The sequence below is a fragment of the Balaenoptera ricei genome, chromosome 5 (genome assembly GCF_028023285.1).
Source record: "Balaenoptera ricei isolate mBalRic1 chromosome 5, mBalRic1.hap2, whole genome shotgun sequence".
NCBI lineage: Eukaryota > Metazoa > Chordata > Mammalia > Artiodactyla > Balaenopteridae > Balaenoptera > Balaenoptera ricei.
In genome coordinates this window covers 106,482,588-106,501,176 of record NC_082643.1, presented here as the reverse complement: position 1 = coordinate 106,501,176, position 18,589 = coordinate 106,482,588, and the positions used below count along the sequence as shown (strand labels likewise).

General features: G+C 43.4%; 1 protein-coding gene across 3 annotated transcripts in view; it reads left to right on the top strand.

Moving 5' to 3' along the window:
• EVC2 (EvC ciliary complex subunit 2) overlaps positions 1 to 18,589 on the top strand; it is a 144,782-nt gene that overhangs the window by 110,095 nt on the left and 16,098 nt on the right. For all 3 annotated transcript variants that reach the window (XM_059923345.1, XM_059923346.1, XM_059923347.1), the window contains exons 17-18: positions 7,164 to 7,391; positions 16,480 to 16,697. In XM_059923345.1, coding sequence (XP_059779328.1) covers positions 7,164 to 7,391; positions 16,480 to 16,697 — 446 coding nt within the window. The remainder of the gene's footprint in view (positions 1 to 7,163; positions 7,392 to 16,479; positions 16,698 to 18,589) is intronic.

The window sequence follows — 18,589 nt, the reverse complement described above, 5'->3', positions numbered from 1 at the left end:
ATTATTTAGATCTCGGACCTCTTGTCTATTTTTCTTTTTTACTGTTTTCCTTCCCTTTTTTTCTTTTGCTTTACATTCTGGGGAATATCTTAAGTTTTATCTTCCAAACTTTTGATTTTTTCACTTATATTTTTAATTTCTAATTTTTCAAGAGTTTTTTTTCTCTGAATGCTCTCTACGAAATAACATTGTCTTGTTGTTTTAAGGCTACTATAACTCTTGTATCTCTCTGAGAACATTAATTTAAGTTTTTCAAAAAAATTCCTGCATATTTACTATTACTTCTACGTTCATTAGAGGCTTTCCCAGGTATGTGGCCATCCTTGGTGGTCTGCTCATATTTAAGAGTGGAGTACTTAAAAGCTACTTGGGGCTTCCCTGGTGGTGCAGTGGTTGAGAATCTGCCTGCCATTGCAGGGGACACGGGTTCGAGCCCTGGTCTGGGAAGATCCCACATGCCGCGGAGCGACTAGGCCTGTGAGCCACGATTGCTGAGCCTGCGCGTCTGGAGCCTGTGCTCCGCAACAAAAGAGGCCGCGATAGTGAGAGGCCCACGCACCGCGATGAAGAGTGGCTCCCACTTGCTGCAACTAGAGAAAGCCCTCACACAGAAATGAAGACCCAACACAGCCATAAATTAATTAATTAATTAATTTAAAAAAAAAAAAAAAAAGCTACTTGGAGGCTCTGAGCTGTAAGTAGGGCTTGCAGACTGTGACCTTCACTCTGGTGTGACTGGGCTGGACCACTCACTTGGGGAATTCCCAGTGTCTGTAACTTTAGAGCTTTCTTGAAATCTGGTCAGAGTGCCCAGAGAAGACCAGTCTCCTGCCTAAATGGTAAAGGCCTTGCTGCCCATATGTCAGGAGCCAAATGAGGGAAGAGAACTGAGATTTTAGTAGTCAGTATGTAGAGTTTTACTTGAGTCCTTCTGCCTTAAAGAGAGCAGTAGATGCATGTTATAAATCTACTGTCTTTCTCCAAGAATCTCAATTGTTAATATTTTTCTACATTGTGCATGTTTTTTATAATTAGAAATGAAAAAACTTTTTAAAGGAGGAAAGAAAACTCTCAATATTATAAACTGTTGTTTTATCTTTTTCCTGCAATGCAAAGGAGACTCTATTTAACTAATTATAGTAATGATAATCAAAGTAATAGTAGTGGTAAGAATATGGCAGCTACTATTTATTAGGGGCTCACTAGGTACCACAGACTCTACTAGGCATTGTTGCCTGTCATTTTATTGTTTGCTTTTCATAGATAAAACTGAGACTCAGAGAGGTTAAGCAACTTGTCCAGGTCACACAGCTAGTTAGGTGGTAAGTTTGTAGTAGGAGATAACAGATCAGCCATAAACAAAAGAAATAAAACTATGCTGACTAGTTTAAGGCAGTACTCTTAATTTGTTTGAGATTTTTGCACTTTAATTATCCAGATGATGGGTTGAGTGGCAATGTCTTTCCAGGCATAGAGATCAATTTTTCTATCTTAAATTGAAGCATTAATGATGTTTATTTAGCCAGGTGTTATTTCATTCAATAAACATTAACCCAACACACCTTTACTGAGTCCACTCCCCTCCTGATGCAAGATAAAGGAGAGAGTCTTAAATTTTGAACCCATCCTGCAAAGCATGGTTTAAACTGACCTGCTTTTTGAGAGGGCAAGCCACTAGAATACGAGTGCATTCTTTTATTTAAATAGTGTTTCAACAGCATCTCCTCCCAGCATTTGGATGTGAGATTCCTGATGTGACTCCTTTCTGACCCCTCTCTTTCCACATGGAGGGAGTTTGCTAGTGACATCCTGGCCTCTCTCCATTCCTTGCCCACTTCTCTCCAAGGAGAGTGTTATCTGATTGGCAAGATTAAAGTAGGAACTGAGCATGCTCAGTGCAACTCCCTCCTCTCTTTGGAAGCCAGCCTGCCTGCAGGAAGCCCCCATTTTCTGACTACTATGTGATGAGCTAGCAGGGAGGCCTGCTGTTTGGAGGAGTGTCCACTCCTTTGCAAACACATCTGAGCGACATTCTCAAGTCTAGTTTCCATCAATATGAAAGCTGACATTTGGTGTCTGTCTGGCTCACCCATGCATCCAGTTGTATATGTTTCCAAACTTGTGCAAGGAGGAGGGGTGTAAGGTCTTGAACTTCTTAGAATCTCAATAATTCTCTGCTGATTGACAGGTTGATTTTATTTTGTGTTTAAAGGACATCCCAATGCATAGAAGAAATTACTTCAAAACTGCACATTCTGTCAGGGAAACTAGTTAGGAAGTTGTTTGAACTTCACATTTAAAATAAGAGTATTTAGCAGCATATTGTTTTGCAAATGAATTTTTATTACTTTAGGTAGCTTGAATATTTAATTAAGCCTGTCATTAATACCTCATAGAAATGCAAATCTGTATCTTTTCCCAGGAGTTCTTTTAAACAAGGATGAAAGCCCTCTTTAGAGGCATATTCTCTTGGTGCTAGAATTAACAAATTAAGCTCTCCCAAGAAGAAAGAGGATGTTAGAGAATCTTTCTTTTGTTAATTTCACTGTCCGGGTTGTTCCTGAAGTACATGCAAAAGGCTTTACACTTATCCCACATTTTAGGAATGACTTTGCATAAATAGAATGAGATCTCCCTCATGGCCCCCTCACTCTGCCCTGCATCTCTGCAGGGGACTAGGCCTTACAGCGTATTTGGGCCACTACCTGTCCAGGGGTGGGGAAGACTGAAACCACATGGAGGAAATGTGAAAATATGAGCTCATGGCAGGTGTGTAATGAGGGGACCTCTCGTCCATTTCTTGTTCACCTGCCTGTCACTCATGTATTTCCTTTTTAGTAACCTTAACAGGCTTGCCAAAGCCCTTTCTGTTGCCTCTGGAGAAAGGCTACCTACCTTCCCTTGGCAGTGAGGGTCTCTGTAATGTGGTTTCTGTCTGACCTCTATGTCCTTCTCTTCCACTTTTCCTTTCAGCTTTGGTCTAATTCACCCTCTCACTAACCCCATAGGGACCCCATACACTCCTGCCTCAGTGCCTTTGGTTGTGCTGTTCCCTCTTCCTTAATGCCTGGCTCCTTCAATATCCAGTTCAAATGCTGATATCTTCACAACCTTCCCTGACCCCTCCCCCTCTTCCATCTTCTAAAATATCATAGCACTATATATGGACCTCCTTTATGGCACCAACACGTTCTACCTTTGATAATAAAATTAATACTAACAATAAACAACAACAGCTAGCCATCATTCAACACTTCAGTGTGTCAGGCACTGTTATAGTCAATTAAAAGTGGTAGACTATTTATTTATTTGTTTTCTTTCAAGTATTTGTTTTTGGGGTTTTTTTAACAGCTTTATTGGAGTATAATTGCTTTACAATGGTGTGTCAGTTTCTGCTTTATAACAGAGTGAATCAGTTATACATATACATATGTCCCCATATCTCTTCCCTCTTGCGTCTCCCTCCCTCCCACCCTCCCTATTCCACCCCTCTAGGTAGTCACAAAGCACCAAGCTGATCTCCCTGTGCTATGCGGCTGCTTCCCACTGGCTATCTATTTTACGTTTGGTAGTGTATATATGTCCATGCCACTCTCTCACTTTGTCACAGCTTACCCTTCCCCCTCCCCGTATCCTCAAGTTCATTCTCTAGTAGGTCTGTGTCTTTATTCCTGTCTTGTCCCTAGGTTCTTCATGACCACTTTTTTTTTTTTTTTTTTTTTTTTTTAGTTTCCATATATATGTGTTCGCATACGGTATTTATTTTTCTCTTTCTGACTTACTTCACTCTGTATGACAGACTCTGGGTCCATCCACCTCACTACAAATAACTCAATTTTGTTTCCTTTTATGGCTGAGTAATATTCCATTGTATATATATGCCACATCTTCTTTATCCATTCATCTGTCGATGGACACTTAGGTTGCTTCCATGTCCTGGCTATTGTAAATAGAGCTGCAATGAACATTTTGGTACATGACTCTTTTTGAATTATGGTTTTCTCAAAGTAGTAGATTATTTAATAATCAAAATAGCCTTACTAGGGACTTATTTTGCTTCTGGCCACAACGGAATTGAAGCATCAAATTATCCCCTCACCTAAAACAAAACAAAACAAAAACAATGAACAAAATGTATGAAATAATGTTTCTTTTAAAACACTGGACAACAGTCAAAAGTGATCCCTGAGAAACAGGGAACAAATGAGCCCTGTGACTGTCCTGGGTATGGCCCTGAAAGAGCTTCCAGGCCATGGCACAGGGGAAGGAAGCCAGGGAGAACCTGGTGGACTCTTCGAGTGAAGAAGACAAAGCTAGGAATTCAGAGAAGCTAAGTCATGTGCATGACTAAATAAACATAACATAACTAAATAAACATAACACCTGGCTAAATAAACATCATTAGTGCTTAAATTTAAGATAGAAAAATTGATTTCTATGCCTGGAAAGACATTGCCACCCACCCCATCATCTAGATAATTAAAGTGCCAAAATGTCAAACAAATTTAGAGTACTGGCTCTGGAGCCTATGCCTTTCACCATGGTGCCTACTTCCCTCCTCAATTCTGAGCTCTTTCAGGATTAGATACATGTCTGGTGACGCACCCGTCCCCATTCCCTGGGTGCGTCACACATTCCTTTATATTATACATATTTGGTGCTCATTAAATTTTTTTGGATGAATGAACAAAGGTGTAAATATATTTTCTGTTGGTGAACTTACTGTGAAAAAAATAACTGTGGGAAGAAAGAGTTTGCTGGAAGACTGTTAGGATCTGTAAAGCACTTCAGAGACTCAGTTTCCAAGTGTCCCCATGAGGAAGTACTCAGACACTGCTCTTGGGGCCCCATTCTCACAGGGCATCGCCCAGTCTTGCAAGGACATTGGACCACCCCTATGAGCTGTGCAGGCTCCTTCATACAAGCTGAGTACGGCTGCTGGCCCTCGAAGAAAGCCCACCTAGAAGGCGCAGGCCAGTGATCCGTAATTACCATGGAAACATCACCGGGCTGTCACAAGTGGCTGTCACCTGGTGCTCCAAACTAGGGAAAGACTGGGGTCTGGTAGCATCCTTTTGATAACAAGACTTCATGTTTCCTTTCAAGCAGGGAAATGAAGTGTCTTCTTCCAGAGAAGCTGTTTTCATGCCGTAGTTCTGTGTGTTATTGCCTCTGACCCCTGTTGCTAGTGGGCTGCTTTGTGACCCACATATGCAGGTCCCCACAGCGTGTCTTTGAAGAACTAGTTTCACTTGTTGTCCTTCCTTCTCCGTGGCCTGTGGTAAGCACCACCTCTCCAAGAAGCCTTTGCAGGTCCCCCAGCAGAGTTTTCTTTTCCAGCCAATAATACCCAAAGTGGGCTATTTGCTTCTTTGGGGCACTTTTTCCCTCCTTCCTGCAGCAGAGTTTTTCCTGAAGGACAGATCACACAGGTGAAATCTGAGCTTTTTAAACTGGGATTTGCCTTCCTCTGAAGGACACACAATGGGCACAGGAAAATTGCGCAGCCATGGGAGAACCCGGGCCACCATCTTCTGCCAGCCTCTATGCCATGTGAATATTTTCCCTTGTGCCAGCTACTTTAAAACCTCTGAATATAAACATATGAATCTTAAAAATAGGTTACGTAGCAGGAAACAAAATTCCACAAGCTTTTTTTCTTCCATTTTTTTTATTGTGGTAAAATATACGTAACGTGAAATGTACTACCTTAACAATTTTTTCAGTATCCAGTTCAGTGGCATTAAGTACATTCACATTGTATACAGCTGTCACCACCATCCATCTCCGGAACTTTTAATCTTCCCAAACTGGCACTCTGTCCCCATGAAGCACTAACTCCCAACCCTCCTCTCCCCAGCCCTTGGCAACCACCATCTTACTTTCTGACTCTATGAATTTGACTACTCTAGGAAACTCATGTAAGTGGAATCATACGGGATTTGTCCTTTCGTGACTGGTTGATTTCACTCAGCATAATGTCATCCATGTTGTAGCATGTGCTAGAATTTCCTTCCTTTTTAAGGCTGCATAATATTCCACTGTGTAGATAGACCCCATTTTGTTTATCCGTACGTCTGTTGAGGGGCCCTTGGGTTGCTTTGACTTTGGCTATTGTGAATATATTCCACAAACCTTTAAAGATGAAATGAAAGGCTTCATCGAGATATGATGCTTGTGTAGGCTACTTTTGGGGTTGTACTTTAGCTTCCTGTGCAGGGGAGAGGGGTGCACACTTACAGGGACCTGCCTTTAGGGGCTCGGGTGGTGAAATCAGAGAAGCAGTAGACTAGGTTGTTCCCTGTAGCAAGTTTCCTAGAGAAAGTGTAAGAGGTAGTGATAGCAGAGAAAAAATGTAGAGAAGCTGGAATGAACTACTTAGTTGAGTGAATGAGTATAGTGAATGGATTCTCTCATCTAGAGGCTGCTGGGCCCCTCGGGTGTTGGGCCCTCCCCTGGAGGAGCTCTGTCCTGGTGGGGTAAACAGTGTGGTGCCAGCTGGGGAGAGGAGCTTGAGAGACAAAGGAAACACAGAGAAGAGGGCGACAGATGTGGAGTGAGGATGCGGCTCACTTGGGAACCAGAGACGCAAAGGACAAATAGGAAATTTTCAAGAGGACAAAGATGCGGGATGTTTGAATCATAGCAAAGAGCTCGGATGATTGATAGACACAAAGTGCATGGTGTGTAGGGCCCTGAACTGTCAGGAGTAATGGAAGTCCCAGGTATGTGGGTGGAGGTGGCAGAACAGACCAGACCTTTCCAGCTGTACCTTAGCTGGGATCGGGGAGGGAGGGCCTCAGGGGCTGTGTTAGGAAGACTGAATTTTCATCCTTTAAGATGGGGAGCCTTGAAGGATTTTGCCCTGGAGAGCAACGCAGTTCGATTTACCACCGAGAGTGATAAATGTGGAATGAACAGGTGGACTCTGAAAGCCCCGCAGCATCTTTATAAGCAGAGAGGCCCTTGCTGTCTTAAACTGCGCACTGAGATTCCAGCGCTGCTGCCTTGTAACTACTTGAGACCTTGCTCAGAATCCCGAATCGAAGACTGGCTGCCTGCCTGCAGGAATATAAATATACCGTGCTTTTGTAAGCAACGTGCTCCGTCCTCCGCCGTCCCTCCACTTACTGCTCTCTGGTTCTCTGGCTGGCCCCTCCCAGGTCCGAGGAGAGTTGCTTCGCGAGAGGGTGCAGCAGCTGGAGGCCCAGGAGGGACGCTTTGCCGAGTCCCTCGTCTCCCTGCAGTTCCAGAAGGCGGCCAGGATGGCCAAGACCCTGTGGGCGTACACCGCCCTCCTGACCATCCAGGACCTGCTCCTGGAGGCGCTGAGTGCATCAGAGACCCTGACCAAGTCAGCCTGCGCGCAGATCCTGGAGTCGCACAGCCCGGTGAGTGGCAGACCTGGGAAGGAAGGCGCGGGGGCCGCACCACATACCTGGGTGTTTCGTTCTGGTGGCCCCCTCCACTTCTCCCACCACTAGGTGGGTGGTCCACTGTCCTGTGTCCACTGCAGCGTCCTGGAGAGGGTTGAGTGAGGAAACCTACATGGGAGCGTGGTGCACCCTTGCAGCCCAAGGCTACTCTATTTCATTGCCTCCAAGGAAGCAAACCTTTTGAATTTTAACATTTTTAAAATCTGGGAAACTGGGATGCCTCTTGCAACCAACAGCAGTATTGTTTCTTTCATACTACTATGAAAAATAGCCGTGTAGCTTTCAATGAATGCTCCGAAATAACGGATTATTTTTTATTTTCAAAATTCTCATTATTCCTACATGCTGCTTTTTTTTCAAGGCGTGAGAGGTATACTCGTAAAACAAAAGCTACCGACGTAAAGGTTTTGAGGACTAATTTTAGTCCCTGTATGTATAATTTTAGAATTTCATGTATTATTATATTATAATAGTTACTTATAGTGAGGAAAGGGAACTCACATTTATCGAGTGTCACGTGTGTGGCAGGCAAGCACTAATGAGCTGTGAAATGGGCGTACTCTCATTTAAGCATTAACAATTCATTACTTAATTGTGCGTCTTAAGATGATCATTTAAGCATGATTATTAATAAGTTGCAATTTTATGCTGCTTTGCAGTTATGCTCTTCGTCAGACATGATGCCAATTAATCATCGAGCCATGCCATGAAGTCGGTACCTTTTCTGTGCTCAGTTCTCAAGTAAAGAAATGAGATTCGGGCAGGTGGCAGGTCAAGTTCTTTCCGAGGTCCACAGAGCTAATGAGTGACAGGAGCCAGAAATGTATCCCTTTCTGACTTCAGACCCCTGGGTCACGTTCATGGACTATCCCGGTTGATCTTGCTAATGGGGGTTCCCGTCATTTCTTTACAGAAGTCATAAATAACATGAGACTCTGAAGAGTCCAAGCTATTTTTCCAGCAAACATAGTGCACCCTGCACTGTGACACCTGTTTGTAGGGATAGGAAAGAAGGGGAAGCTTTGTTGATATCCCAGCACAAAACATCCAAACGCTGGGTAAATAAAAATAAACATACTTTTTAATGCTTTGCGAGTTCGCAAGAGAATGAGGAAAATCCCCAAGGGCTAAGGATAGCCTGGAGAAGCTGAACTCATAGAGGGAGATAGAAGCAAATCCAGAGGCTGAAATCTAGGGGCAAAGGGTGAAACCCAGAATGCCCAGGGATAGGGGATTAATTTGAAGGACTAGGAGATGGGGCTGCGGGATGTCCTGAGGAGACAGAATGCCCAGTGAGGCGGGAGGAGAAAGCCACCTGTGGTCAAAGAAGCCACCAGGGTAACCTGTCCATCTTCAGCCCTGCTGGTGGCAGGGGGTGAGGGGGGGAGCGAGTCTCCTCTGAATTTGTCATCAAAGGCTTCTGCTAATGTGATGAAGGAATCCAAAAATACTTTAGCCATTCAGTCGGGAAATCTCCAAGGTGATAAATTAAATTTAAATAGGTCCAGGTGGGATGCCTGCCCTGGTGCATGGCTAAAGCTAAGGCGGATCCTCTCCAGAGGAAAATATTCTCAATCTGGGCACCTCAGGATTTCTACAGATTAAGTTCAGCCAAATATGAGTTCTCAATTAAAATTTAAAGAGTCACTGAACACATAAAGACACAAGACAAGAGGACCTGTATATAAGAGAAACAAAAAACCAACAGATTAAAATCCCCAAAGACTTTAGATGTCTGAATTATCAGTATAGAATATAAAATAATGATTTATGAAATTATTTTAAAAGTTAAAGATAATTCCAAAATGATTTAAAAGTTTCATTCACCCAGAGAGCAGAGAGATTCTCAACTTGCATATATGTAGTAGAAGACCCAAAACAACAAAAAGAAAAATTGACCAAACAACAGGGAGAAATTGATAGATCTCTCATCATGGTGGGAACTTTCAGCACACCTCCTTCTGTGGTTGATCATTGATCAAATGAAACACCAGTGAAGATATAGATGAACTGAATCACACATTTAACAACCTGTATTTAATATACACATGCAGAATCTCACAGCCAACGGTTAACGAACATACGTTTTTCTTCAGCACATATTAGAACAGTTAAAAAGTAATTGACCATGCATTACCCTGTTGACCGCCTTTTTGAAAAAGGGCAATTAAGTTTAAATCTGTTTTCTTAAGAGATTAAAACTTCCATACTTTGGAGGTTTTAAAGCATACTTCTTAATAATTCATGGGTCAAAGAAATCATAATGGAAATTTTAAAATTCAAAGAACAGAAAAATAATGTAGATACGACGTATCAAAATTTGCAGGATTCAGCTAAAGCAGTTTTTAGAGAGGAATTTATGCCCTAAACTTATATTGAAAAAGAAGAAAGGCTCACAATTAAAATCATATAAAAAGTTAGGGGGATAACAACCACAAATGAACCTGTAGAAAGTAGAGGGAAGGAAGGGAGCATAAATAAAATTAAAAACAAAACTACAGACTGGAGACTCTCTGATCCTTCATCTCCTGCACCTTTTGTCTGGGACCACTAAGTAAAGATAACCCAGAAGTAAAGTGGTCCTCACATGGACACAGATCCCTGTCAAGACCTTTGGTGGCCCAGGATAAGATATTACAAGGTTTGTATGTGTGTTAAGGTAACCCTGGATCACTAGTGACTCCAGTACCTGGTAAAAAATGAACAGAAAGCTCTTTGGAGGAAGATCACATTTCAGGCCTCAAATTATTTCTAAAACTATTTTTAAAATAAAGGATGCAATATGCAAAGATAACCAGACATATGAGGAGGCAAGACACCACAAGTGAGAATGAGTAGAAAGAAAAGACAGTGGATACAGACCTACAGGGTCTCCAATAAGTTGGTTATGATCAAGAGAGGACACATAGGGGTCTTTTAAGGTGCTTGTGATGTGTTCCCGACTTGGGTGCTGATTACATGAGTGTTCAATCTATGCTAATCTGTTTATCTGTTCACTTATATTTTATGTACTTTTCTGCATGTGTGCTATATTTGACAATAAAAAAAGCTTACAAAATTGAAAAAAAAACAAAAAAAACAAAAAAAACCCAAAACTACAGCAGAGAGAATCAATAAAGTGAAATGTTGAATTTTTTGAAAAAAGTCTAATAAATATACAAATATCCAGAAAGACTGACCATTTAAAAAAGAGATAAGGGACAAGTAATATCAAAAGTATAAAAAGCAACATAACAATAGATGCCCTAGAGTTTTAAAAAATACGAGAATTCTATGAACAATAATTTTATGTAGATGACTTCAGACACTGCAATGAAACAGGAAATTTTCTAAAAAATTATAGATCGCCAAAATTGGCTCAACTAGAAAAAAAATCTGTATAGTTCTATTACCATGAAAGAAATTGATTCAATAGTTTTGAAATCTTCTGACACACATGCAAAGATATCTTACCTTGATAGTTTTACAGGTGAGCTCCACCAGACCTTAAGGTAGCAAGTTTTTCCAATCTCATATAAGGATTATTTCTGATGTTAAAGAAAATAGGGAATATTCCTCATTTCATGAAGCTCAGATAACCTTGACACCCAAACCAGACATGAATAGTATGAGAAAGAACAATTACAGTTGTCTTACTTTGAGCATAGATGTACAGTTCATAAACAAAGTATTGACCTAACCCAGCCGTCTGTAAAAAGGATTTAATACAGCATGACCAGACTGAGTTTTTCTCAGGGATGTAAGGTTGGTTTAACGTTAAAACATTCATGCACAAAATTCCTTAGATTAACAGATTAAAGAAATGACTCCTATGGTCATTTCAGTATATATAGAACAAGTATTCTACTGAATTCAGCACCCATCCAACGTAAGACTCCTTAGCAAATTAATAATAGGAGGAAATACCTGCAGGATGTTTACCCAAAACCCACAGTAAGTATCTCTGCCGGGTGGTTGGCATGGAGGTGGCCATTGCCGGGAATTATAGGTGAAGCAGGTGAGGCCTTCAGAGGAAGGGCAGGTCCAAGGTCATGTATCAAACAAAATATATACACTACCAAACGTAAAATAGATAGCTACTGGGAAGCAGCCGCATAGCACAGGGAGATCAGCTCAGTGCTTTGTGATCACCTAGAGGGGTGGGATAGGGAGGGTGGGAGGGAGGGAGATGCAAGAGGGAAGAGATATGGGAACATATGTATGTGTATAACTGATTCACTTTGTTATAAAGCAGAAACTAACACACCATTGTAAAGCAATTATACTCCATTAAAGATGTTAAAAAAAAACAACAAAAAAACAAATTAGGAACAAAATAAGACACTAGGAACCTCTGGCTTTCAGTTCCCAGTTCATCTCTTCATCATAAATGCTCTGAGAAGCACCTCAGTTCAGCCCTAAGACACCTAATGGCCCTTTCCACTTGCAACAACCCTTATTCCCATTAGTAATTGAGCAGCACAACACTGACATTTTCAATTTTATCTTAAAGCCCTTTTGAGTGACATCAAAGCTTTCTTATTCTCAAGTGTGTTTAGAATAGATGAGTTAATGTGTCCTGAATTGGAAGCAACTGATAATAAATCAGAGGATGCTGCATTATTAAATTCCTGGTAAAGTGATGGATACGACGCCGGGTGTTTTTGGAATGAAGATTTGCATTTGGAGGGAAGACAAACCTGTCACTTTGCTCCTGATATTAGACTTTCATTCTGCAATCTGATCATTCTGGGAAAACCACTTTCCCATTGGGAACGGGCTTTTAAGCTGTTACACATTCAGGAGAATTTTAAAAAGCATGAAATGAAAAGCTTTGGAAGCAATGACTCCTAAGAAAACTATATCAAGTTCCCCTCACTTGATGAAAGATTTAGACTCATTTTGTGAAATTGGGACATAGGCAAAGGCATAATTGAATCATGGGCAAATTTAAATGGGATGGACTTACTCATAACAGATAATGTGACCCCAGACTAACTGTACCCACTGTATTTGCATTTCAATTTAAGTGGCTGCATATCCACTTTTCCAAGCCTGGACTGGACATCTTTCTCTTCTCCCCTCTGCCTTACTGCCCACTTGCTGCCAGTCACCCAGTCTGTCGATCCTGCCTGAATTTTCTCACTTCTGACCTTTGCCGCCCAGCTTCACTATTCAGACAAATCTGAAAACCAAAAATCACACCAAGAGTAGCTTGCACTAATTGAGCTCTCGTTAAGTCCGAGGCATCGTGTTAAGTGTGTAAACTTTCTGTCAACCCCAGGATGCTTTTATTCCCATTCTACAGATGGAGTTGAGGCTTAGGACGGTTAACGCATTTCACCAGGGTCCCACAGCTGGAAAGCAGAGCCCACACCTCCTGCCTGCAAAGCCTGGCTCCTGTCCTGACATTGATTTCCACCTGCCCTCCTCTTTCCCTTGCAGTCTCCTCCACACCGCAGCCAGAGGAGCCTTTCTGAAAAATAAAAATGATCAGTGACAGCCCGATTCCCAGCTCCATATTTTAATATTTACCCTCTACCCCTCCCTCCCTCAGACTCTGCGTTTTAGCCCCTGGACCTTCTTGCAGCTTCCTGAACACTTGAGACACATTCAGGCCTCCATTCCTTGGAAAGACCTCTGCCTAGAATGCTTCTGCCGCCCACCTGCACACTCCTCTCCATATTCTAAGACAAGCCGAATGTTGCCTCTTCTGTGAAGCCATCCATGATTCCCTTGGACAGAGTTGGTCTCTCCCAGCTCTGTACTCAAATAACTCTCCATCTCGATTCCCAGAGACGGGCTGTTACCTGTCACTGTTACTGTGTTTGAACAACTGTCTCCCACACTAGACCGTGAGTTTCCAGAGTCTAGGGGCCATGTCTCATTCACCCCGCATCCCTCGTGCCCAATAAAAGGCCTGGAACTGTCTCTCTATCTGCCTGTCTGTCTGTCTGTCATCATCATTTGTCCATCTGTCCAACCATCCATTCATTCAAAAGATGCCTACAGAATGCTTTCCAGAGACAATAGAAGCGAGAGATGGGGCCCAGAGTCAGAGAAACTTAAAATCACTCCTCTCTCGGGTTCTTGGAACTTCAGGAGATTTCCTTACACTGTCTGTGCCTGAGCTACCTTATCGATAAAATGGGACTACCTTGTGCTGTTTTGTGAAGACTAAATAAATTCATGTAAAGATAGCGTGAATCAAATCTAGCACAAGGTGGGCATTCGGTATGTGCTAATTGCCGTTATTATTATTAATAGTAAGATGAAGCTGATTACTGTCACTCCTTCCACAAGCAAGGTGCCTGCTTCCTGCTGGGGAGAAGGATGAACAAGACAGTTCCAGAGTCCCTACCTGAGCATCTAAACTCTAGTGAAGAGAGCAGGCATTAAGGAAGACAGTTCTAGAACCGAATCTTGGATTCCAGTTGTGCTAAGAGGCAGGGGTTTGGAGGAGAACTGACCTCTGGGAGAACCTCCCATCAGCATCTTAGAACCTGCAGGATACCAGGTTCCCACCTTGTTTCCTGTTCCTAACCAGGGCTAGCCTGGTCTCAGAAAACCAAAGTGTGACTCGCCAGCTCTCTGTGCTCTGCCTGTTTTGGGGACACTGGCTGGTGTGGGTTTGTCCTTTCCTTCCCCACACTGTGGGCTGGGGGCTGGCACCTCGGTGGAAGTCTGGTCCGTGACCAGGCTCCAGGCGTGCTGACAGAACACGCTGCGGGAAACTCATTAGTGCTGTTGGAAATGCTGTGTTTGGTTATGTTTCCAATTTGGGACGCAGCAACGAGAAGGATGGTCATAATTGGAAATCTCAGCGTGATGGTAGCCCACGCTCAGAGCATTCCAAAGCTTCCACGGCTCTGAGGGCACAACCCACGCGCTCTCCACACTACGACTTCAGTTTACCTCTCTGGCCATTTTCTCTTCTGCCTTGGTTTCTGAGTAGTGTTTCTGAGCCTCTGGGGGACTTTGAGACCCTTCAGAGCATTTGAGGCAAGCTTTGGCCCCTCTGCAGAAAGGCAGACCGTTTGGCACAAAATTTGGGAGGACCAAGGGCCACCATCTCCTGACGACACCTATCCAAGGCCTCTTACGATTAAGCCCCATCCTCACTCCACCCCACATAGAACACTGGCCAGTTGGTGAATAACAGGTTCGGTGTGTCTGCATTTTACAAGGCTTGGGACCTTCCTGCCTACCCTCTCTTACCCATCTAAGCAGGCTGTGGACAGTCTCTCGTACCCAGATTCTCTGACTGGTGGCCTCAGAATGCAGGTTTCTTCTGTTTGGCCAGTGAGAGACAGTATAGCCTGGGGGTTAAGGACACAAACCCTGGAGCCGGCTGGCCTGGCCCCGTATTCTGGTTCTGCCACTTAAGAATTGCATGACCTGGAAGATTACTTTGTCTCCCTGCCTCAGTTGCATCATTTGTAACAGGGAAAATAAGTATATATTCCTTACAGTTGTTATAAGGATTCAATGAGATGAATATACACAGAGCGCTTAGAGTGGGTCAGGCTTGACCTGCGTACTGTCAGTGTTAGGTGTTATCCATGGTTGCTGGTCCAGCACAGCTTTCGCCATGTAGGATACGTGCTGGTAACCCATGTGTTTCAGGAACAGGTGGGAGCTGCCGTGTGCTGCACGTCGGGGGATGGAAATGCAGCCCTGCCCCCCAGGAGCTCACACGCCAGCAGAAAATGGAGCACTGTCCTAATCTGCTCGTGCTGCTGTATCCAAATACCATAGACTGCAGGGCTTAAATAACAGACATTTATTTTCTCACAGTTTTGGAGACTGGGAAGGCGAAGATCAAAGTGGCGGCTGATTCTGTTTCTGTTGAGAAGAATCTTTCCTGGCTTGCAGATGGCTGCCTTCTCACTGTGTGCTCACATGGCAGAGGGAGGGAGCTCTGGTCTCTTCCTCGTTCTGTAAGGGGACTAATCCCATCTTGGGGGCCCCATCCTTGTAACTTTATCTAAACCTAATTACCCCCAAAGGCCACACCTCCAAGCCCCAACCCACTGGGGATTAGGGATTCAGCATGTGGAGTTTGAGGGACCACAAATATTCATTCAGTCTGTAACAGGAAAATACGAGGGATGGTGAGTGGACAGTTGAGGAGAGGGAGTTCTGCAACTCCCAGGGGACTCAGGGAGCCAGTAGTAAGTGCCTGACAATTAGCTTTTCTGATTGTAATATGTGCCTGACATTCAGCTTTTGATTGTCGAGGCATCCATTTCAAAGACGTCATCTGAAAATAAACAGGTTGCCAACTAAACAACTAGATAAAAGCCAGGCGGCCCCACCCATGAAGTTCCCCTTTTTTGGAAAGCTCTGGTTGACCTACATACCTGACCTCTTGAGTGACCCTGCTTTGCCCTCCCTGCACCTTTAATTCCTGCTCTTATTATGATTTAAATCCACCCACAAAGAGTGAACCAGTGAAACACTAGGCACCCCACCCTCGACCATCCAAAAGGCAGGCCCCAGGGCCATGTTCTCTCTCTCTTTGTGACCCTGCTTTGTGGCCCGGGTGTGCCAGGTACCCTCCAGGGCGTGTGAGTAATAAACCTTGTTTTTTCAAGCTCCTTGATGGTTGTTGCTGAGGTGAGTCTTGCAATCATAAGAACCACAAGGGCCGGTTCAACTTTGACATCAGCCCATCAGGAAAATGTCTGTGGGCGCTGCCCCAAGGAGTGTGGACCCAGGTGAGGACCCCCGGGCATCTCCAGCTAGTAACATCAGAGTCCACAGGCTGAGCCAACGCAAAACAGCCCTTTCCTGAGGAGGTTCTTCTAAAGCCAGTCCTTGAAAGAAGACTCAGAGTTGGCCAGGCAAACGGGGAAAGGCCCTGCAGGTGGGGGGTACAGTGTATGCAAAGGCACGGAGGTGTGAGAGACCCAGATGCAGTCTCGTCGCGCTGTTTGGCACGGCCAGATCCGGGAGGCAGCAAGACGAGGTGGTGCCAGGCTTGCAGCGCCGTGCCAAGCAGGGCGGATTTTATCCTGCGGTCCACCTGCCTTGGGCTCATCACCTGCCCCTCTGTGTGCAGGAGCTCCAGGAGCTGGAGAGGAAACTGGAGGACCAGCTGGCGCACCAGGAGGCGGCCCAGCTGCAGCGGGCCCTGGATAGTCGGCAGCAGTGGGCAGGTGAGGGGCCTGGGCTTCTGCACGAGCCGGAGGAGGAGACAGATTCTGAAAGGCAGGTTTCGGCTGTCCTGCGACGGGCTCTGAGCAAGGGTCAGAAGCTACTGGAGCATCACCAGCAGAGGTGAGCCAACGGCCCAAGGGCAGTGTGTAGGCTCAGTCCCCGCAGGCCAGGGGGGCACCTGGCCTCTCAGACTCAGCGGGATAAGGCCCACCTGGGCTGTCGTGCTCCCATCTGAGAGGTCCTCCCAGCACTCAGGCACGAGCTGCTAACTTCGTAACAGGCTTCTTCCTGACATCTTTTTATACTTCATTGTTTAATGTCTATTAATATTTAATTTCTATTGAATATTTAATATTGAGGTTTTACTGAAGATAATATTTTTCAGCTTTTTATTTTGAAATAATTATAGACTCACAAGAAGTTGAAAAAAATAGTGCAGAGGTTCTATGGCCCGTCACCCAGCTTCCCCCAATGGCAACATCTCACAGGATAGCAACACATTATCCAGAGCAAGAATTGACATTGGCATGATGCAGTGAATACAGGCCTTACCCAAGCCTCACCATAAACATAATATTTATATCCTGCTTTTGTAAAATTATAAAACAGACAGAACCCCCTGATCTTTTTTGTTGTTGTTTTTTGCATTCTTTTTCAATTAATTAGACAATTAGCCTTTGCCCATGGCATTAAGAACTGTTGAAAAAAATATTTTTTCCCTTACAGAGTCTAGGTATTTTATTTTATTTTTGAGTTATAATTAACATACAAGATTATATTAGTTTCAGGTGTACAACATAGTGATTCAATATTTTTATACATTATGAAATGATCACTGTAGTAAAACCAGTTACCATCCATCACCATACAAAGTTGTTAAGGTATTACTGACTATATTCTCTATGTGTATATTACATCCCCATAACTTATTTATTTTATAGCTGGAAGTTTGTATCTCTTAATCCCCTTCACCTATTTTGAGTTTCCTCCCACCCCCCTTCCCCCCAACCCAACCCAGCAACCACCAGTTTGTTCTCTGTATCCATGAGTCTGTTTCTGTTTTGTTTGTTTGTTTGTTTTGTTTTTTACATTCCATATATATAAGTGAAACCATATGGTATTTGTTTGTCTCTGTCTGACTTATTTCACCTAACATAATACCCTCCAGGTCTATCCATGCTGCTCCAAATGCAAGATTTCATCCTTTTTTACGGCTGAATAATATTCCATTGTGTATATATACCACATCTTCTTTGTCCATTCATCTATGGATGGACGCTTAGGTTGCTTCCATATCTTAGCTATTGTAAATAGTGTTGCAATGAACATAGAGGTACATATATCTTCTGGAAAACATAATTTCTAACAGCTTCGTAATTTTCCATTGTGAATATAATGTTGACATGTGAAGGACAGGGTGAAAACTATATATACAGCATGATTTCATTTTTGAAAACATACACACAAATTAACTGAAGAAAATAGGCCAAATTGTAATAGATGTGATTTCTGTGTGGTGAGATTACAGGTTATTTTAACGTATTTGATTACGCTTTTCTGTGTAAACACAACATCAAAGTGCAGTTCTGTTTTCCATTGAAATAATTGCATAAGAGACTGAATCTGTTTGATCAGAGGAAAATGCTCAGAGATGTTGACTTTATTTAGACTTGATTTAGGATTTTAGTAATGTATTCCATGCTTCTTGGAGGAAACTGCTGGTGATCAAGGTTTTTGTATGAATTGTACCTGCAGATTGGGTTTGGATTGTATTAACCAGCAGGAATGCAGGATGGATAACCCAAGATGCCAACTTTGATTGGCTGAGGGATAGGCTGGGAGGACCTCCCTGTGGGGAAGTCAAGAAGCCTGATAGAGACCGCGTATGATAAGGTCCCACCCAGCCTCTGTGGTCAGAGTCAGGTCCATCCTTGGGAGATGGTTCTGCGCCCGCTTCAACACAAGGGCACATGGTAATTGAAGACTCCAGATCTTGGTGTTCTTGAGCACAA